Raw genomic sequence first — 23,059 nt, forward strand, 5'->3', positions numbered from 1 at the left:
TCCTTCAATATAGCTACATAGTCTTCTGGAAGAAAAAAATTTGCACATTAGCTATGCCTGAGAATATATACATATCTCTTTCAGCATTTTAAGTTCATTTTTATATGAGAAAGAGAATGACATGTTTTCTCTTCATTCCTTTAAACTTGTCATTATCATTGCATCGATCTGAATTCTAAAGTCTTTCAAAGTTGTTTTTCTATATAATGTTACTGTTGTATAGATAATTCTCCCAGTTTTGCATCAGTTCACAGAAATCTTCCCAGTTTTCTCTACAATTGTCCATTTTTATCATTTTTTATGGCATGACAATATTCTATAACATTCATATGCCATAATTTATTTAGCTGTTCCCCAAAGGACAGGCCCTTAGCTTCCAATTTTTTGCTGTCACAAAAAGAGCTGCTGTAAAGTCTTGTACATATAGCTCCTTTTCCTCCTTCTTTAATTTCTTTAGGGGATAGGGCCTAGTAAGTAATTCTAGCTGGGCAGAATTACATTTTCAAAGGTAACCAGTGACTAGCCACTGAATCCAATGGCCTTTTCCTGGCTCACTGTGCTGAACCTCTCTGTAAAATATGTTAAAAAAAAAAATTCTCTCCTGAGGGAGCAGCTAGGTGGTGCAGTGGATAAAGCACCACCCTGGATTCAGGAGGACCTGAGTTCAAATCTGGCCTCAGACACTTGAGACTTACTAGCTGTGTGACCCTGGGCAAGTCACTTAACCCTCATTGCCCCCCTCTTCCCCCAAAAAAGAGGCGAAATTCTCTCCTGTCTTTGCTTCACTAAAATATCCTTGTTCTCATGCTAACACTCTGGCCTTACCTTCTTTCTCCTTCTTTGGTTCTCGTTACTCCTTCTGTCCTTTAAATATGGCTGTTGTCCAAGGTTCAGACCTTTATCTTTTGTTCTTTTCCCTCTGACTGTTCTCCTTCACTACAGGACTTTGATTATAACTCTCATAGATGACTTCCAATTCTATAGCCCGATTCTGAATTCTTTCCTACCACGATGAATGTTATTAGAACGAAGGTTTTTTTTAATGTCTAAATAAATGGAGGTTAAGGATAAGCTCAAAATTGCTTCTTGTAAGTGCACTCTGTTGGCTACCTTGAATATTTTCATGCTTTCAAGACTTTGTGTTAGAAAGAGTTGCTGCTTTAGTTGCTGTTGTCTTCAGGACTTGTCTTTAGCCATTTCTGAGGGATCTGATGCCAGTGTTCTTCAGTTTGCTGGATTTCTTTTTGGAGGGGCCTGAAGAGCAAAAGTTCTGCTTGGTAGCAGCAAGCCTAGCCAATTTTTTGAATGTTATTATTGCTCTTTTTATGTGTAAATAGTTCAATTTTGGAGACATCTTTGTCCACCAAGCTATCCACACCATTGAGTACTGCCTGGGTTGCATTTCCAACACGGCGTCTTATCTTCGGCTCTGGGCTCTGAGCCTGGCTCATTCACGTGAGTGATTGTCTCAGTCACTTCTATATTATTAAGTCAGGGTGACTGTCTGATGGAAGATTCCTGATATATCAAAGTGAATTTTGCCTTACTGTACCCACTCTCAAGAGGAAAGGGTCCTTTATAAAATTATCAGATGCATCTAAAATGAAATGGATATTCCCATTTCAAAAGCTTCAGGGGAGATGTCAGTGATTCTGGTGCTTGGGTTTTGGGAAGAATATAAGCTTTAGGAGGGCTGGGCTGCTGCCCCCAAAAATGCAAAGGAAAAGTCTAGGATCAAGCAGCAAGAGAACAGAATAATTCTTATCTGAATGGTTCTGACATACTGAATAGGTGACTCTTGGCAAATGACTTAACCTATTAGTATCCTAAATCACATTCTTTGTCTATAAGTTGCAAGACAATTTTAGATTTGCATTGCTAGAGGGGAAAGGAAGGAAGGAAGGAAGAAAGGAGGTAGGGAGGGAGGAAGGAAGGGAGGGAGGGAAAGAAAAAGGAAGGAAGGAAGAAGAGAGAAAGGAAGAGAGAAATAGAGAAAGGCTATATAAATTAATATGTGTAAGGACACAAGGAGGCATTTACCTTTTCCCTTTCATCACTACCCCTGATGCTTTGGGCCAGTGTTCTTTTATATCCAGTAGAATAAAGAGAAACTGAGCTCTAAACAGTCAAGGGTAATGGCCTCAAGTGCCTTTGAATGCATCCATAATTGGATGCTCATAAGGACTAGTAAAAATTCCTTTGAAGATTTCAGGGCTTTTTTCACCTAGGGACTTAAGTCAGTCTAGCTGATTTCATTTATGCATATATTCTCCTATTTAGGGGAAGGGAGTTAGCCCAACCAGACAGCCTCCTGTTGGTTAAGCTTGTCCCTGTCTTGCCTCACAGAATTGTCAGAAGTGCTCTGGACCATGGTGATGAACATTGGCCTCCGCCAGAAAAGTTGGGGAGGCCTCATTGGAGTCTTCATCATTTTTGCCTTCTTTGCGATTCTGACTGTAGCTATCCTTCTGATCATGGAAGGTCTCTCAGCTTTCCTGCATGCACTTCGACTTCATTGGTAGGTGTTGCCCATGCCTTAAAATCTCTTATGGTAATATGTTAATCTCTGCATCTATAATTCTCCTTGGTCCGGTTAGGTAGCATGGTGGATAGAGCTCTGGATCTGGAGTCAGGAAGACCTGAGTTCAAATCTGGTCTCAAGCATACTGAGTGACCCTGGGCAACTCATTTAATCTCTTTCTGCCTCAGTTTCCTCCTCTGCAAATTGGGACTAATAATAGCACTTGCCTCAAAGGGTTGTTTTGAGCATCTACCATAATAATAATAATAATAATAATAATAACAATAATTAATGCTACAGATTCCCTGCAAGGGTGAGCTATTGTGTCCATGTATAGCTGAATCCTGGGTCGTCATCCACATTGGTGATGTGGCCAGGTCTCCAGGAGACCAGAGGCAGACAAACTTGAGACATCTCATACTTGGGGTTGGGGCTAGGGTACATCTGACATGTTTTCTCCCCTGACTATGCAGTGGTAGAGTAAAAAAAAGTGATTGGACTGAGGGATCCTAAAAAATAGGCATTGAGGCTAGGGAAGGGAAGGCCAACCTGAAGAATCCAATGAAAATCTGGTCAATGGGAAAAGAAAAAATTTAAATGTGCTGACTTAGTACAGGTGGTAAGAAGGGGAGAAGAAGGAAGCACCAAAGAGTGTAGTGCTCAGTGAGAACAGAATGTTTCCATGAGGGGCCCTCAGGGCAGAGAAATTATCATGAGAGCTAATGTTGGTATCATACTTTAAAGTTTGCAAAACCCTTGATCCTCACAACAACCCAGTGAAGTAGGTGCTATTATTATACCCATTTCACAGATGGGTAAATCAAGAGGTTAAAGTGACTTGTCCAAGGTCTCACAGCCAGTGAGTGCCCAAGGCAGGATTTTAACAAAGGTTTTCCTGATTTTGAATCTGGCACTCTAGCTAACCACTATGTTACTTCATCCTATTACCTGAAAATTAATTTCTTAGCCTGTCAGGGTCTGTGCTATTATGCCTGCTGCCATTCAAATTTTAGTTTTTGTTTCTATTTTGCTAGTATTACCATGGGCAGTTTCTGAACAACCACATCTTTTTGTGTGTGTGTGGGGGTGGGGTGGGCGGGGCAATGAGGGTTAAGTGACTTGCCCAAAGTCACACAGCTAGTAAGTATCAAGTATCTGAGGCTGGATTTGAACTCGGGTCCTCCTGAATCTAGGGCTGGCGCTTTATCCACTGCACCATCTAACTGCCTCCTAAGTTAGCAACCCTCTCAGTTGTTAGAAATCCCTCTTCTACCTCCACCACCCCCTGGTCATCTCAGCAAGAAGGAAGGGAGGGAACCATTGTGGGGGGATATGTTTTGTTTTTTCAGCAAATTTTCCCAAAAGTATATTACCTATGGGAAGCAAAAGTCTAAGAAGGGAGGAAGAGATAAAGAAGAAATCTATAGGTATAAAAGAGGTATAGAATAGTAGAAAAGCTACATAGAAACCAACACTTAGTTCAAGTGCCTATATTGGACAGTGTTTCGGGCTCTCAGCTGCCCACACCTGGTACATTTTTAGGGCCGCGTGCTCAACTTTTACAAATGTTCTTAACTGTCCTAAAGCTCGCAACCTTCAGCCAGCACCTGCCTAACTTGCCTTTTCTGATCTCTCACACTAGGGTTGAGTTCCAGAACAAATTCTACACTGGGTCCGGCTACAAGTTTACCCCCTTCTCTTTCAAAGAGATCCTGGATGGGACAGCAGATGAGCAGAACTGAAATGTCGGTGGTAGCTCCCCCACTTCCTGGATCAAGTCTCAAGTAAACTGACAGAGTCTCTTTAAAAATCCATCCTGGGCAGGGAGTTCTATGGAGTCATTGTTCTGGACTAATCTTTCACATAAAGCTTTGCTTTATTTGGTAGTTCTTAAGATCTGTTAGGATTTAGCCACACCCTAGAGAAAAGATTTCTGCTCCTGGGCCAAATGGAGAGAGAGAGGAGGGAGGGGAAAAAAAAGGTCTTTGGACATAAACAGAGGTCCTAAATAGTGAATCAGATGAACAGGATGGTAAAGAAACAAGGAAACAGAAGCTTGTTAATAGAATATTTAGAGCAGAAATGGGGCTTTAGAGATCACTGAGATTGACACTACCCTCCTCCCATTCTACAGATGCAGAAATTGAGGCCAAGCAAAGGGAAAATGGCTTAGCTAGTGGCAGAGCCAGGGCAATAGAACCTATATATCCTGAGTACCTAGTGAGGGCTGAGGCTATTCTACCACACCATCATCTGTCAAGGAAGGATTTTTGATTTGTGATTTTCTGTTTGTATGTATTAAATTAAATTATATTAAAAGGAATAAATTGCCATTGAGTCACTATTTACCCAGGAATGTTTTTTCCCCCTTCTAAAGCCCCAAAGCAAAGTTGTGGGGTGTAGAGGGGTCCCTGTCTAATCCCATAAAGGGATTATGCTTATCTAACAGCCTTCCCAGAACCTTTTCCTCTCACTTATCTAGGGTTTAACATTACAAGATTAGGAGCTTTCTCACGATTTTCTACTCCAGAGAGGAGGAAAAAGGGATAATGTTCTCTCTTTGGTGAGCCGGTGGATCTCTTTCTCTGTGTGCCTCTGGACTGCTAAATCCTTTGGAATGAAGTATGACTACATGAAATTCAGTTGCTTTGTTCTGCTGTTAGCCACACAACTTTGCTGGAGTAACTGAAGATGGTCCCCAGTTTAGGCCAGGCCTTGCCTGTTCGGGCTAGGCTTTGCTAATTTGGGCCAGACTTCAAGATTTGGAAAATGGAATTCCAGATTCCGGAGAGAAAGAACAAGTTACCCTCAGCAAGGTTTTAGACAGCATCCCCCTCTCCCCCCAGGACCCTTTAAACTAGATGACCCTAAATTCTGCTTTTAGTTAAATTGTTGTGCAATCAATAAATCCCTCCCTTGGACCCTACTCTTTCACTGCTTATTATGGGCTGATACAGAGACAAAAACCAAACTCTTGCTGGAGAGGTATGAGTGAATAACATGTACAGAGATAAATAGATATGAAATATTTGCAAAAAAGTATGTAAGGGGAGTAACAACAGAGAGAATTAGGAAGACCCCCATGGAGATGGTAGCACTTGAGCCTAGCATTGAGGGAATTAGGAATTCTAAGAGGAGGGGGTACATTCCAGGTGTGGGGGATAGTGTAAAGATATGGGTCTCACGTACAACTCATACCTGAACAGGAATCTCATCTATAATAACCTGGTAACTCATTCCAATTTTAGAGCTAATTTTTAAGTTTTTCTCTTACACCAAACTCAAATCTACCCCTGCAATTTTCATGCATATTTCCTACTTCTCCCCTCTGGAGCTAAACGGTGCAAATATAATCTCCCTTCCAATAAATGGCCTTTAAAATACTTGAAACCATTTATCATGTGCCCATCAATTGGGAAATGGCTGAATAAGTTGTGGCATATGATTGTGATAGAATACTATTGTGCTATAAGAAATGATGAGCAGGATGGTTTCAGAAAAACCTGGGAAGATTTATATGAACTGATGCAAAGTGAAGTGAGCAGAACCAGGAGATGATTGTATAGAGTCAGAGCAATATTGTAATAAGATCAACTATGAAAGACTTAGCTACTCTGATCAAGAAAATGACCCAAGGAAATTTCAAAAGACCCATGATGAAAAAGGCTATCGACTTTCAGAGAGAGAGAACTGATGAACTCTGAAAGTAGATTGAAACATACCCTTTTCACTTTATTTTTCTTGTAGTTTTATTTTTGGTCTGTTTTCTTTTGCAACATTGCTAATATGTTTTGCATCTTTTCACATGTATAATTAATATCAAATTACTTGCCTTCTCAAGGAGTGGGGAGGTTCAGGAGGGAGGGAGAAAATTTGGAGTTCAACATTTTTTTCAATAATAAACATTTTTATTTATAGTTTTGACTTCCAAATTTTATTCCTCCTTCCCTCCCTCCTCTCCCCCTTCCCTGAGGCAGTAAGCAATCAGATGTGGGTTATATGTGTGCAATTACATAAAACATTACTATGTTAGTCATTTTGTATAAGAAAACTTGAATAAAAGAAAAAAATGAAAGTGAAAAATAGCATGCTTCAGGCTGTATTCAATCAATATCAACTCTTTGGAGGTGGATAGTATGTTCCATCATTAATCATTTAGGATTGTCTTGGATCATTGTATTGCTGAGAATAGTCGTCATTCACAATTCTTCATCAAACAATATTGCTGTCTCTGTGTATAGCGTTCTCTTGGTTCTGCTTACTTCACTATACATCAGTTCATACAAGTCTTTACAGGTCTTTCTGAAATCATTCTGGTCATTTCTTATAGCATAATAATATTCTATCACCATCATATACCACAGCTTGTTTAGCCATTCCCCAATTGATGGACATTCCTTTGATTTCCAGTTCTTAACCACCACTAAAAGGGAGCTGAACATTTATAAAAATGATTGCTAAATTTTTTTACATGTAATTGGGAAATATTTAGTAAAATAAAAATATATTTTAAAAAAAGCTCATGGCCTCTGTTCCCTCATCTCTTTTCTAGTCTAACCTGAATTTTTTCAGCCAGTTCATCTCCCTGGCCCCAATCCTGACTGCACCATCATAAATACAGTCTAGTTTGTCAAATTTTCCCTGAACTTTACTTGCTCACATCAGCTTTATTGAGTCTTTTTTGAAGAAATAAAGTTTTATTGTTTTCAAGTGAATTCATACAGTAACTCAAACCATGAGCTGTCTTTCTTTCCCCATAGGTCTTATTACATTTGCTTTAATGAGCCAGTTAGACTCCTTTGAAATTGGAATATTAATTATATTCACATTGGTGCTACAAAGAGTTTGAACATTGTTCTTTTAAATAGATTAAACCTGCCTCCTATAAATTCATTTACCCTAATGCTTTACTTAGTAAATTCTTTTTCCATAGTGAATGAATGGGAAAGGCAAACTCATATTACCACAATATCTAAATTAGTGGGGTCTGGAACAAGAGATTTTTCTGTATCTGCCTTTGGGGTTGGTTGATAAAAGGAGTGTTGGAGGAGGCTATGATGTAGATTAGCTTTGTTTAAACCCTCTTGCTCATGAATTACTCAACTACCCGAAGTGGAACTGAGCCATGAAGAATCATGCTCCAGAATGACATCAGTAATGCCACCCAGGGAGGTGGGGGGTATGGAATGGGCTGGAGATGAAACCACTCCAGAATGATCCTGCTAATAGCTTCTAAATTCTTTGCCCTCAGGCAAAGATCTGATAGCCTCAACCTAGTTATAATCCTGGCTTTGGGTACCCCCCTCCTTCCCTTCCCCAAATATCTTCAAGTCTTCCCTCAGGAAAGCTACTGAATAAAGTCAGGACTTAAGTTAATGACGCTTTTGGACAAACCAGACTAAACCCAGACAAAAATTCATTCAGAGACCATACACCTGCTCATGTCTGATATGGGACGTTTTCATTAGGTTTTTTGGGGTGAGGTGAGGTTCCCCATGAGAAAAGAGGTCCCTTCCCTTTTTTGCCAGGAGTAACCCAGCTTTTTGGTCAAAGGTCCTCTTCTGATCCACATAGCGCATTAGGCCTGACTGTGAATATAGGGGGTGAAGGGTAGGGAAATGTGAGAGGGCCAGAGGCGAAGTCCAGGCCTGGAGCCAGTGGGAGTTTAGCTTATTTCTCAAGCCAATGTATTGGTTGAGGTCTGGGGATGAGGCTCTTTGTCACAGCCTTTCAGCCAGCATGTGTATAATACTGCCCTCCATGTACTCTGCAGTCTAGCCATACTGGTGTCCCACTGCTCATCTCACGAGATGTGTGCTATCTCCTATCTCTATGTTTTTGTTCTAGCTGTGCTCATGGGTAGGAACATTCCTCCCTCCTAACTTCTTCCTCTTAGAATGCTGTACTATCTTTTTTTTTTTTTTTTGCGAGGCAATGAGGGTTAAGTGACTTGCCCAGGGTCAGACAGCTAGTAAGTGTCAAGTGTCTGAGGCTGGATTTGAACTCAGGTCCTCCTGAATCCAGGGCCAGTGCTTTATCCACTCCGCCCCCTAGCTGCTCCTGGTACTATCTTTTAAACTCAGCTCAAGCACCACCTCTTGCAGGAGGCTTTTCCCTCTAAGGCACCTTCTGTCTAGTTTGTCTGTTTGTCTGCCTGTCTCCATCCATCCATCCATTCATCCCATCTTCTCTGTTAGAAAGCTCCTTGACATCTGGGACTGTTTTTGCTTTATCTCTTTATCTTAGTGCTTAGTGTTCTGCCTGGAATATAGTAACAACTTAGAAAATGCTCTTCAACTGACTGACTGACTGGTTGGTTTGAATGAGTGCCAGACAGGAGAAGGGAGCATATCTAGCTGTTCACAGGAAGATTGGCCCAGAAAATCATAGCCGTTCTCTATGCTACCATAATAATTACACACTTGTAAGGGCAGGTAATACGTCTTAGTTATCTTTGTACCCTCTATAATGCTAAGACACAGGTTCTTATTCATAGTCGATGTGTAAGAAATGTTTGTTGATGTTGTTGGTTAAAGAAAACTTATTTGATTAATTTTTTATTGATGCCTTCTGGTTTTCCATCATCTTCATTTCTGAATTATCACTCCCATTCTCCTCTCCCCTACCCAGGGAGAATTCCCTTGTAATGAAGTTAAAACCCAAACCAACCCCCCCCCCCAAAAAAAAAAACCCCACAATTTTTTTTTTCAGCAAAACCAATCAATACATTACCTGTGATTAACAGAAAATGCTATCACAACCATAGCCTTGTATCTCTTCAATGAAGGGAGGAAGGTATATTTTCTTTTTTGTTTGGGGTTTGGTTTTTTTTTTTTTTTGCAGGACAATGGGGGTTAAGTGACTTGCCCAGAGTCACACAGCTAATAAGTGTAGAGTGTCTGAGGTTGGATTTGAACTCAGGTACTCCTGAATCCAAGGCCGGTACTTTATCCACTTCGCCACCTAGCTGCCCCAAGGTATATTTTCTTAACTTTTCTTTAGGGCCAAGCTTTTTGGTCATTGTCCTCATACAGTATTCACGCTTTTTAAAATTGTTTCAAAATTTTATTTCAGATTTTTTTTTATTCTGAACTTAACAAACACCAAATAAAATAATCACTTCCTTATAAGTAGAACTGAAATAGGGTTGTACCTAAAGGTACAAATCTCAATTACATACAGCTTGCCTTTCTTTTAATCTGTCCTGCTTGTCTGTGATTCCTTACAAATTTTACTTATGAGCATTTAAAAAATTATTCTTCAGTGACCCTCTTTTCTTTTTCTTTTCAAAATTTCTTTTTGACAACTCCATCTTTACCCTCCATCTTATTATTATTATTATTATTATTTTGCAGGCAATGAGGGTTAAGTGACTTGCCCAGGGTCACACAGCTAGTAAGTATCAAGTGTCTGAGGCCGGATTTGAACTCAGGTACTCCTGAATCCAGGGCCGGTGCTTTAACCACTGCACCATCTAGCTGCCCCCTACCCTCCATCTTATTAAAAGAAAATAGAGAAATAAAATCCTTGTGAGAAATCTGCACAGTCAGACAAAACAAATTGGGTTTGTCTTATTCTGCATCCGGAGTACATCACCCTTTAGTCAGGAGGTTGTTAGCATGCTTCCTCATCAGGTCCTTGGAACTATAGTTTATGCTTAATCCTTTTGTTAGTTACTCAGAGCTCTTAATTCTTTCAAAGTTGATTATCTTCACAATTATCATTTTTATTTCATTAAAAAAAACTATTAGATTTTTGTTTTGTTTTGTGGGGCAATGAGGGTTAAGTGACTTGCCCAGGGTCACACAGCTAGTAAGTGTCAAATGTCTGAGAGTAAATTTGAACTCAGGTCCTCCTGAATCCAGGACTGGTGCTTTATCCACTGAGCTACCTAGCTGCCCCCAAAACTATTAGATTTTAAGCAACATGTAGGTAGGTCAAGTTTATGCCTTCCACTTTTTTTTTTTTTTTGTATCCCTTACAGGAGCTGGCCTTTTATGGTAGAAATAGCTCAGAGAAATTTGGATCAGGTCATTTGGGGACATCCTCATTGCCTATAATGATAAGTACAGCACTGTGCAAATGGCAGCTACTCATCAAATTATAGAATTCAAGTTGGAAGGTACTGTAAAAGGCCACTTTGTTAACCCCTTCATTTTACAGATGAAGTCTGGTAAATTCTGTGTGAATTGATGGATGAATAAATCATGACTATCAAGTCGTTTCTTTTTGGAAAACATTTCCCTCCACGTTTATTTACACATTAATGAAAATATAAGAAATATTTCCCAAGTGGTCTTTGCCACTAAGTTAAAAATATTTTTAACTGGGTGGTCATTAACAAACATGAACATTTCCATATACAAACTTCATTTTTTTTTGTTTTGCCTTTCTTTGTGTCCTCATCACTTAGCTCAGTGCTTGATACATAATAAGTATTTAATAATAACTAGCCTATCATTTAGATAGGTCTTTATGGTTTGCAAAGTGCTTTATAAATACTGTCTTATCTTATTCTCACAACAATCCTGGGAAATAGGTGCTATCATCCTCATTATGAAGATCAGGAAACTGAAGCAGACAGATATTAAGTGCATAGCGTCACATAGCTAGGAAGTATTTGAGGTCAGATTTGAACTCAGGCCTTCCTGACTAGGTCAAGCACCTTATCCACTGTTCCCCTTAGCTGACTAGCTGACTGACTGACTGATTGACTGACTGATTGAGTACAAAGAAGGTTGGGAAAAGAGGATTGGGGATGAAACTGCATTTGTTCTGTGTGTGTGTGTGTGTGTGTGTGTTTAAGTATGCATCTTATCAAGTCATCTTAAAGGCTTTACATAATGAAATGAGTGGCTTGGCTGTGAGTTGGGTTTATTTGCTGAAGGTTTTCCCTTTGGTCTGATGTGCCCTTGATTCCCTACATTTTAGGCAACCCCTTATTTGGTCTTATGCCTTTTATTTATTTATTTATTTATTTATTTCAGGGCAATGGGGATTAAGTGACTTGCCCAGGGTCACACAGCTAGTAAGTGTCAAGTGTCTGAGGTTGGATTTTAACTCAGGTCCTCCTGAATCTAGGGCTGGTGCTTTATCCACTGCACCACCTAGCTGCACACCCCCCCACCCCCACCCCAGCCTTTTTTTTTTTTTAAAGATCATATCCTATACTTATTTCAAGTGGAGAAACATGTTCCTAGTTTTGGACAACCTTCACAGGGCAAATGCCCCATTAAACCTTCAGCCTTGGAGCAGCTAGATGGCAAAGTGGATAAACCACCGGCCCTGGATTCAGGAGTACCTGAGTTCAAATCCGGCCTCAGACACTTAACACTTACTAGCTGTGTAACCTTGGGCAGGTCACTTAACCCCAATTGCCTCACTAAAAAACCCCCAAAAAACAAAACAAAAAAACCCTTCAGCCTGCCTGGCCACTGGGCAGAATTTGTACTACTTAATAGCTACTTCTGTTGCTTTCTATCCATTCTGTTTTTTCAAAGCACAAACAATTCAAACCAACAACTTCCCATTTGCTGACTTTTGCCACCCCTTCCTTGCCCTTCTAGCCAAGTGTCAGTGTTTCAATATTCAAAATGTTCTAATATTCAAAATGAAGAGTGGAGACTTTTTTGAAGGGGTACAGACAATGCAAAAGAAGACAACAAAACTCGGGTCAAATGCAATGGACTAAATCGTTAAAGAATCTGTCTTGTTGTGCAGTGATAAGCTGCACATGTGGAGTGTGACATGTGTTAGTGGTTGCAATCACTGGATCAGGCTATTTTGCTAAGCTGTTTGTGGAATTTGAGTGTTTGATGAGAAGTCTCTATTTGGGTAAAATAAAATGCATCTATAAATTTAAAAACTTGTAATCCGTCACCCTCAAGATACCTACACTCACTAATTATCCCGAAAAGCCATTGAAACTACAGTGGGCTGCCCTCCTTTTATTCACGGGAAAACTCTTCCCTACAGTTTTCTTATGACCAAATTCCTCTGTTGGTCTCCGCCCCCCCCCCCCCCCCCATTTCAGTAGGAAATAGCATCAGCGTTTCCATGCCTGGTCAGGTGAAGTTTTGTGGAGGGGGCGTGACGCAGGTGTAACTAACTCCCCAGCCCACTGTTCAGGTTTTGCCTTAAAGAATCCCATAAGCTGAGCCAGGAGGAGGAAGAGAAGATAGCCTTAGCTTTGGGGCTCCGAGGAGGGATAAGTCCTTGAATTGGGAAGAAGCCACAGATGAGCGACCTAATTCTGAGTGGAAACCCACTGCAGGCCTGTGATGATCTAACAGCACCAGGAGGCTGCTGAAGAAATAGAAGTCCACGGGTTTCCCAAGGTTTGTGATACCCTCAAGGTAAGAAAGAAAGTATTTTTCAAACAGATAATGTGTATCTAGGTTTGTCTTTTCTGCTGCCGGTTGGGGACATTAGAAAGTGTAGGTGTAATGAGTATTAGCGGATGAATTCCAACATGTCAGCTAGAGGCGAGTCTTGGAAATTTTCTACTCCGATGTCCTCATTTAGAAATGTAGGGAGAGACTTGCCTACCAGGGTGCCTCATTTCCTCTATTTACCGGGGTGTATTTCCTATGTATAAAAGGCATTTACGTTTGTGTTGTTTCTATGCCCTAATGTCCACGGAACCTTTCCATTACTTGAAGCCCAGACCTTCCATATGTGCTGTTCTCTTTTTAAGAATTTGAGTTTTTTTGAGAACTGGGACTATCTCACTGTTCTATTGGTATACCCAACGCTTAAAACAGTGCTTTGCACGTAATAAGCACTTAATAAATGCCTCATTCATTCCTCAAAAGTAGTGACAATAAATCTCATTACACACAAAAAAACCCATGGTCCTTTAAAGATTCTCAGGCTCATTAGTTGGTGCCCCATTTCTTTTCTTTCTTTTTTTTTGTAATTTAGTCATTTTTCCATGATTGTTCATTTTTCTTTCTTTCTCTTTTTAATAAAGTATTTTATTTATTTATTTTTTCCGTTACATGTAAAGATAGTTCTCAACTTTTGTTTATACGAGCTTTCCAATTTCAGATTTTTCTCCCTCCCTTCCCCCTCCCCCAGACAGCAGGCAATCTGCTATAGGTTATATAGATACATTAAACATATTTCTGCCTTAGTCACCATTTATTTTCTATAAAATTACATGTAGAAAAATCTCAGTCCAACAAAACATGGGATGTAGTTGGGATTTGTGTGAATAAATTTAAGTAATAACATAAGCTGTGTGTGTTTGAACTTCAGAGCAATTTTATAATATCAACCCTCATTGAGGAAGGCAGTTCACTGGAAAATATGCTGTATATTGAGTCAGAGGTGCTTGTTAGTCATTTTTTCAGTTGTGTCTGACTTTTCGTGACACCATTTGGGGTTTTCTTGGCAAAGATACCAGAGTAGTTTGCCATTTCTTTCTCCAGCTCATTTTACAGATGAAGAAACTGAGGCAAACAGGGTGAAGTGACTTGCCCAGGGTCACACAGCTAGGAAGTGTCTGAGGCCAGACTTGAACTCGGGAAGATGAGTCTTTCTGACTCTAGGCCTGCCACTCTATGCACTATGGTGCCATCTAGCTGCCCTGAAGCCAGATAAATCCTGATTTAAAGCCTGGCTGCACCACTTACTACTTGTGTGACCTTGGGCAAATTGCCAATTCTGAGTCTATGCTTCCTTGTCTGTAAAATGAGAGGGCTGGACTACAGGACTTGTCAGGTCCTGTCTAGCTGTTCATCTATAGGATTCCATGGGAGGTTAAGTGGAAAGGTCTGAAATTGAGTTGGGGACCTTGGATTTGTATCTTAGTTCTGTCACACAATAGAGAGATATGTGACCATGTGCAGTCATCCCCACTTTCATTCACACTGCAGCACTCTCTCAAGGAAGTGGCAGAGGTGTGTTTTATGAAACTTGAAAGTGTGACGTAAATACGAAGCGTAGTTATTGTTCTGAGAGGCAGATGGGGTGTGCAGTAGACAACAGTGCTGAACTTGCAGTTAGGAGCTGAGCTGGGTTCAAAACTTGCCTCTGATGTTTTCTAGGTGTGTAACAGGCAAAAATTGCTCCAACTATCTCAGTCTCAATTTAATGAGCTGTAAAATGGCAATGCTGATACTTTGTAGGGTTGTGCTGGGGAACAAAAGAGGTAACATGTATAAAACACGTTGTAAAAATTTTAGTACTTAAAACAAAACACCAAACAAACAGAAAAAATTATAGTACTGTAGGAGTGTTGGCAATTATTAGACAAACCAGGGGTCACTTTCCTTATTGTACAAGCTAGGGAAACTGAGGCAAGAGTGATTGGGATAGCCATTCCAAGGATGAAGACATTGCAGTGAAATTCTTACACCCTCTGGGTCCACAACTGAGATTCCCAGGCATGCTCCTTTAGTAATCCTATTTCCCATATCAGTCAGTGATCATGACCACTTTTTCTTCTCCCCCCCAATAAAAATTGTAGTTCAATGGTTTTCCACATTTTTTTGTCCCGTGAATCCCTTTCATGAACAAAGGGAAACAGTGTTTTAAATTTTCAGCATGTTGATGTACCCCACACAATAGTCTTTACAATTATATACTGCTTAAGCTAGGTGGCGCAGTGGTTAGAGCTTACTAGCTGTGTGACCCTGGGCAAGTCACTTAACCCCAATTGCTTCACTAATATATATATATATATATATATATATATATATATATATATATATATATATATATATATATATATATACACACACACACACACACACACACATATATATATACACACACACACACATACATATACATATATATATATATATACTGCTTAAAGCACCATTAAAGAATTTTCCAACAATAAAAATGTGTTGTGAACTCCTAGTGTAATTTAATATACTTGTATATTGCTGTGTAATAATCTTTGTGTATTACTATGTAATAATCTTTGGGGGGGGGTGTGTGGGACAATGAGGGTTAAATAACTTGCCCAGGGTCACACAGCTAGTGTCAAGCGTCTGAGGCTGGATTTGAACTCAGGTCCTCCTGAATCCAGGGCAGGTGCTTTATCCACTACCACACCTAGCTGCCCCTCACATGCAATAATCTTTAGGGTTATTTACTTCTTAAGGCACCAGAAGAATTTTTAGCACAAATCACTTGGCCCATAGGGGCCAAGGCCCACTGTGCCAGGCACAGTGGTAAGCACTTTTTACAAATATCTCCTTTGATTCTCATTACAACCCTACTTAAGTAGGTACTATTACTATCCACATTTTACGATTGAGTAAATTGAGGCCAACAGAGCTTAAGTGACTTGCCCAGGGTCATAAGGCTAGCTAATCAAGTATCTGATGTCAGATTTGAACTCCGGTCTTTCTGACTCCAGGCTCAGCACTCTCCATTGTACCACCAGCTGCCTCCCTATATTTGCTCTCAATACTTCTTCCCAAACCACTAAATGGGAACAGATACTATCGCTGAACAGCTTAAAATGAGCAAATTGCTTGCCATGACTGTAGTTTTTACTGTGAGCTTGGGTTTGAGGGGGCTTCTTTTAATGATCAAGCAATCCGTATCCTTGATTGTGAGACTGTGGACAATCCAGGGTTGATGTTGTTTATAAAGACAAAGCAAACATTTAAAATTGGGAATGGTAAACTGACTTTCTGGGTGCCTAGAGGGAAGAAATGCTTTAGGCTTTCATAAGCAACCCAAGGGGACAAAGGAGATAAAACATTAAAAGGTTGGTGTCTGTACTGAGGAAAGTTTTCAGCAGCTCAGTATCTGTCCCTACAACATTCCTTGTGTTCAACTGGCCCATGAAATCTCCATCCCAGAGTCCTGGCCCATTCCTTGTCGTTGTCTCTCAGCTTTGCCTTCTCCGGGTCCGTGAATCTTTTAAAGTAGCCATTGGGAGAGTTCCTTCTCAAAACTAGCTTCAGCCCAGACTAGTGGCCTCTTCCCTTTCCTGGCTTTGGCCCAGGCTCAGTTACATTTACTCAGCTAACATTTACATAGTCCTTTGTACGTTATCTCATTTGAATCTTAACAGCGCTTTAAAACAGGTGCTAGTATGATTCCTGTTTTATACATTAGGAAACTGAGGTTGGAAAAAGTGGAGTGATTTGCCCCGGGGTCACACAGCTAGTGAGAGTCTGAGGGAGGATTTGAATGCAGGTGTTCCTAATTCAAAATGATGAGAGAGTAAGGTTAAGTGATTCTTCCCCCCCCCCCCCCCCCCCTATATAGCTAGCTAGGATCTCAAACAGGATTCAAACCCAGGGTTCCCGGCACCACGTCCCATGCTTGTCCACTAAGCCATGCCAGGATGTGGCTATCTTTGCTGGTTAGAGGGCCCACTGCACTCTATAATAGTTTAGTGGTTTTCAATTGTTTTCACAAACAAAACAGCAGAACTCCATAGAGCAAAGGTAAGAATCAGTCAGTGTTTAAAAATGTCTGATGGGAGAGGTTATAAGGTCAGATTTACTTTGGTTGCCCATAGAAAATGTGTGAATTTTCTAATCTTGGTCACTTAAGTATTCCTGATGGCAAGTGCTTATATGTTATTAGAAATATAGCTTTGGGGGCAGCTAGGTGGTGCACTGGCTCTGGAATCAGGAGTACCTGGGTTCAAATCCACTTAACACTTACTAGCTGTGTGACCGTGGGCAAGTCACTTAACCCTAATTGCCTCAGCAAAAGAAAAAAAAAAAAGAAAAAGAAAAAAGAAATACAGCTTGTTAAGGGGTAAAATTCTAGCTAAACTGTCTAAAATATCTAATGAGTGGTCGCCAATCAATTATAAGCTTTAGCAAGAGTTAGACTTTTAAGCATTTATTAAGGAGAATAAGAATTTGGTAAAGAGAGAGAAAAAGGCCTAGATTCCTATCTATTAAAGGGAGAGCACATTTCTAGCTCCCTTCTCCGCCAGAGTCCCCAGGAAAGAGAGCGAGCCTGAGCGCCAGTCTCTTCCTTCCTCCTCCCACTAGCCCGCGTCACTTCCTGACTCCTGGTCTTGCCCTCAAAGACCTTCCCTTCATGGGCAGAACTCTTCTACAGTAAGTATCCAGCAGGTGGCGTTATTCCAATTGTTACAAGCTTTAATTTTTCTGATAAGTTTATGTTGTCTAGTGAAATAGAAATTCTCTCAAAATGCTTCTTGGGGAAGGGTAAAACTTTTGGAAATTTCATGAGCATCAGAGAATGTTAAATGGGATCTTAATCACATAATCTAGCTTTCTCACATTACATGTAAAAGGGGGTCTCCACAATGATTCAGCTAGTAGGGCTCTTCCATCACACATCATTACACCTCTCAGGAAGTAGGCTCCCTGGCTGCTTTCACACAGGCTCATGGGATGCTCTGGGGATAGGGCTCCCATTGACCAGTTGCCCTATTACACACAGATGGAGAAAATGCTGTTTGCAATTCTGAAATCTAATTTGGCCTGATCTCTTCATATTCACAACTGTGACCAGTTTATAGTCCATCTATGGTGCTTGTTCAAGACATAGCTACTGGTAAAAATTGCTTTTCCCAAACTACATGTTCAAAATGATCTGTTGCTGGAACTTAAAGGGGCTTTTCAGAGGAATTGGGTGAACCCTTGAGTGCTGAAATCAGCCCGTTACGTATTGGGCTGTTGTAAAAGGAAGGCCACCGGGCTTAACTGCAGGCACCCAAGAGGGCACAGAGAGGAAGACAGGGGTAACAAAGAAAGGATAAGAGAGCAGCACTCACTCCCAAACTGAAGCAGCAACCAACACCACCAAAGCAGCAGCATAGAGAAGGGCTCCAGCCAGGGACACCACCAAAAATCCCCAGGCAAGATGGTCCTTTGACTAAGGATGGAGTGTATGATGGTCCTGCAAGACCTGCCCCTACCACTTGGAACAGGTTTACAACAACTCTTATCTGTTCTATGGGTGGGGTTCCTGGGTCTGTCTTCATACCTTTTATAAAGGAAGCTCAGGAGGCGGATAAAGGGTAGTTTTCATAGGGAGGGACAGGGTCTCACTTAGACGTGTCTGATTGACTTTCTACCTCTCATGTCACAGGAAAATCAGTGAAGTTGCACGGGAAATGTTTCTAGATAAAGAGCAAAAGTCTCAAGTTTCTAGAATCAGAGAATTCCCATTAGATCCAGTAGAAGGGAGGGAGTGTCACTCAGGAGGAGGAGGAGGAGGAGGACTGAGAAACTAATTGGAGAAAGATTAGACCTGAAAAAACAGAGCTTGTGTCCTGGTCTTCAACAATATTATAATCTGGGTAATATGTATTCCTCATCCACTTTGTTTCTCCTGTGTGGATGGCCTTTTGAGTCACCTTGGATTACTATGAAGAGCACTTGAAGAGGGCTAGGGCAGTGGCGTCAAAGTCAAATAGAAACTGGGGCCACTAATCTGTATATAAGAAATCCCATGGCTATGTATTGATTTTGTTTTAAAATATAATGTTATCTATGTTTTATTGTATTTTTATTTCATCAAATGTTTCCCAATGACTTTTTCATCTGATTCCATGTTTGACATGTTTGTTCTGAGGCTTAATTCCATCAGCACCCTAACATTTGCTAACAGGGACATTTATAGAGCCTTTCCATCAGTACATATTCTGATGGGAGCACATGAAGGCCTTTTTCTATGACACTAGTGAACAGATCTCTCTTCTTGCTGTTAATATTATTGAACAAAGATAACTATAGTAATGTCCATCATGGAATTTTTTGTGATCTTCACATATACATGGGAGACAGTTTGTAAGAAAAGCAGCTTTTTAAAAGGTTGTATCTTGCTGAAGTCAAATGATAATAAAAATGATCAAACATAGACTCTTTTTCTTTTTGTGGACAATGAGGATTAAGTGACTTGCCCAGGGTCACACAGCTACTAAGTGTCAAGTATCTGAGGCTGGATTTGAAACTCAGCTCCTCTTGAATCCAAGGCTTTATCCACTGTGCCACCTAGCTGCCCTCTAGACCAATTTTTATACCATTTACTAAGATACATGGACACATGACCTAGATATAGAGATATTACAAGAAAATTTGAAGAACATGGAACATATTACTTACTAGACTTAAGGATAGGCAAACGATTTATGAATAAACAAGAGTTGGAGCAGAGTGGAGCAGAGTGTATAAAATGGATAATTTCAATTACATTAAATTATTATTATTATTATTTTTTAAAGTGAGGCAATTGGGGTTAAGTGACTTGCCCAGGGTCACACAGCTAGTAAGTGTTAAGTGTCTGAGACCAGATTTGAACTCAGGTACTCCTGACTCCAGGGCCAGTGCTTTATCCACTGCGCCACCTAGCCGCCCCCAATTACATTAAATTATAAGGGTTTGTACAAATAAAACAAATGTAGGCAAGATCAGAAGGAAAGCAGAAAATTGAGGAAAAAATCTGTAGACGGTTTCTTAAAGGTCTCATCGTAAAATATTAAGAACTTTGTCAAATCTATAAAAATATGAGTCATTTTCCAAATTGATAAATGGTCAAAGGATATGAACAGGCAGTTTTCCAGTGAAGAAATCAAAACAATTTATAGTTATATGCAAAAAATGCTCTAAATCTTTATTGATTAGAGAAATACAAATTAAAACAAGGATGGTAGACAATGCCTGGGGGCAGCTAGGTGGCAGAGTGGATAGAGCACCAGCCCTGGATTCAGAAGGACCTGAGTTCAAACCCGGCCTCAGACACTTAACACTTACTAGCTGTGTGACCCTGGGCAAGTCACTTAACCCCAATTGCCTCATAAAAAAAAAAAAAGAATGTATTAGGCATCTTCTATGTGTGAGGTGATTTGGAGGATATATAGATGCTTAAGACAGTCTTCTGGCTTCCTTAAAGTAGGTTCTAGATGCACATATAAGGATCTCAGACATTTTCCCTGAAAGAGACACATTGTCACAGACTCTGTCTTCGGCTAGGCTGGAGAAAGTTTTCTCACTTTTTCTTCCTGCTTCAGTTGTTTAAGCCTGGGAAGCTGCAGGGAGGGGGGGCAGGGAATGTGGGCTGGAGAGCAATCTGTGTTGGCACCCTCATGGGTGATCAGAATAATATTTTTATGTGCATAAAATCAAATATATAGGATTATCAAGGAAACCAGTTACATTGAAATGAAGAGGCAATTTTCTTCCTGTCCAAGTTCACAAGCCCCATGAGTCTATCAACTCGTGGACTTTACATTAAAAAAAACCCAACAACCTTGCTTTAACCCTGGTTTCTAGGACCAAAGCAGAGATTGATAAAATACTCTCCTTTCCCTCCTTACGGACCTGTCCACCTGGCCATGTGAGGTGGTAGGAAGTGGGGGCTTTATCTGATGGATATCTGTTCCCATTGCCCCACCCACAGTATGGCACAGAGGGGACTCTGGCCTGAGTGCTAGCTTTCTTATAGCCCTGCAGGCAAGTCAAAGGTAGAGGTAGGGAACATTTATCACCAACACAAAGGGATGATATTTCACATACATTAAAAAAAATTATCAAGTACCTAATATATGCCAGACACTGTGCTAAACAATTTACAAATATTTTTCTCATTTTGTTCTCACAACCACCTTGGGAGATGGCTTATTATTATCCCCATTTTAGAGTTAAAGAAACAGACAGACAGGGGCTAAGTGATTTACCCCTCTAGTAAGTATCTGAAGCCGGATTTGAACTCTGGTCTTCCTGACTCCAGGCTCAGCACTCTACCTACTGTGCCACCTTGCATATGTATCTTGGACAAAAGTATTTTTGTTTTGTTTTTTGTTTTTGGTGAGGCAATTGGGGTTAAGTGACTTGCCCAGGGTCACACAGCTAGGAAGTGTTAAGTGTCTGAGGCCAGATTTGAACTCAGGTCCTCCTGACTCCAGGGCTGGTGCTCTATCCACTGCGCCACCTAGCTGCCCCGACAAAAGTATTTTTATGGAGGATACTTCCCATAGCCTACTGATGCCCCTAGCTTGAAATCCTTATAACACCATAATGACCAAGTATGGCCCCAAGAAGAGATGAGAAAATGCAACAATCTCCTTTTATTGAAGAGGAAGAGAAAGAGGACTTATGGGTGTGGAATGTTGTAGATGTTGTCATGGTTGATGTTTTTCTTTTTTTTTTTTTTTTAATTACCCCCACCTCACCCCCCCCCCAATCTTGCTTGGTTGCCAGGAGATTGAATTTAGGACATGAATTTAAGAAATTCAGAGTTTAAATCTTGTTTCCTCAGGCACTTAATAGATGTGTGACCCTAAGAAAAATCACTTAATCTCTTAGCTTCAGTTTTCTCACTTGTAGAGTGAACATAATAATAGTACTTCCCCCACAGAGTTATGAAGATCAAATGAGATCACATTTTTGTAAAGCACTTTGCAAACCTCAAAGTGTTATTTATGTAAGTCCTAGCTATTTTTCTGGGTAAGTAGCAGAATGAATTCAGAAATAAATAAATAAACATTATTTTAAAAAACAAAAACATTATCTTGGAGAAGAAAATAGTGGAGAAGGAAATAGGAAACCACTTCAGTATCTTTGCCCCCAAAAAGCCCTGTGGACAGTATTGGTGGGATATGGTGCACGGGGTCACGAAGAGTTGGACATGACTGAACAACAATAACAAAAACCAAAAGACATAAAAACTCTTAAAAAAAAATTCTAACCCCAAACCTAATGCAAACCCTTTCACCCTACCTCCCCCTTTCTTCTCAGTCCCTTGGATTCAGCTGTTTCTCTGAAAAATCTGATGATTGATTCAGTCATGAACTTGATTTTCCTGTAAATTTTGGACTCCACACTTCTTTCTCTAGGAGAGACTTCCTTAGACTGATGCCCTGATCCACAAGATATCTTAGTCTTCTGTAGGAAACCCACCAGAGGAGTTTTGGCATATGTGAGAAACAAGGGTCCTCACCGGCAAACTTGACCTGATTCAGGACATAAGCAGGAAGGCAATTTGTTGATCAGTCTTGCAAGAAGGGGTGTCTCTATGGGCAAGGTACACTTGAGCTACAGACAGCCAGCCTTTTTATACTTTACGCCCAAGTCTAAAAATACTCCCCCAATCTCCCATTGGCTGGTTCTTACAGAAAGTACAGTGTTGGGACAACTAGACAGTGCAGTGGATAGAGCACTGGCCCTGGAGTTATGAGGACCCGAGTTCACATCCTCCTTGTTTTTCCTCAAGCAGAAGCCTTGGAATATTGAAATTCACTCATCTAATACTGATTAGGCCGGAATTGTGCAGCTGCTGGAAGTGACAATAACATTAGCTAACATCTGCAAAGTACTTTACTTATTTAATACTCATGAGAGGTAGTTGCAATTTTTAGTGTTTTTTTTGTTTGTTTTTGCAGGGCAATGAGGGTTAAGCGACTTGCCTAGGGTCACACAGCTAGTGTCAAGTGTCTGAGACTGGATTTGAACTCGGGTCCTCCTGAATCCAGGGCCGGTGCTTTATCCACTGTGCCACCTAGCTGCCCCCATTTTTAGTGTTACTTTGCAGATGAGGTAACAAAGGAAAGATAAATGACTTCTCCAACAAGTACCTCTG

At 40.5% G+C, this 23,059-nt stretch overlaps 1 protein-coding gene across 1 annotated transcript in view; it reads left to right on the top strand.

Moving 5' to 3' along the window:
- Positions 1 to 4,781, top strand: part of ATP6V0A4 (ATPase H+ transporting V0 subunit a4) — a 59,624-nt gene extending 54,843 nt beyond the window's left edge. Inside the window, exons 19-21 of the mRNA XM_043966835.1 lie at positions 1,338 to 1,455; positions 2,347 to 2,518; positions 4,164 to 4,781. Coding sequence (XP_043822770.1) covers positions 1,338 to 1,455; positions 2,347 to 2,518; positions 4,164 to 4,263 — 390 coding nt within the window. The 3' untranslated portion in view covers positions 4,264 to 4,781. The remainder of the gene's footprint in view (positions 1 to 1,337; positions 1,456 to 2,346; positions 2,519 to 4,163) is intronic.
- Positions 4,782 to 23,059: the final 18,278 nt, after the last annotated feature.

The sequence above is a fragment of the Dromiciops gliroides genome, chromosome 5 (assembly GCF_019393635.1).
Source record: "Dromiciops gliroides isolate mDroGli1 chromosome 5, mDroGli1.pri, whole genome shotgun sequence".
NCBI classification, from domain to species: Eukaryota; Metazoa; Chordata; class Mammalia; order Microbiotheria; family Microbiotheriidae; genus Dromiciops; species Dromiciops gliroides.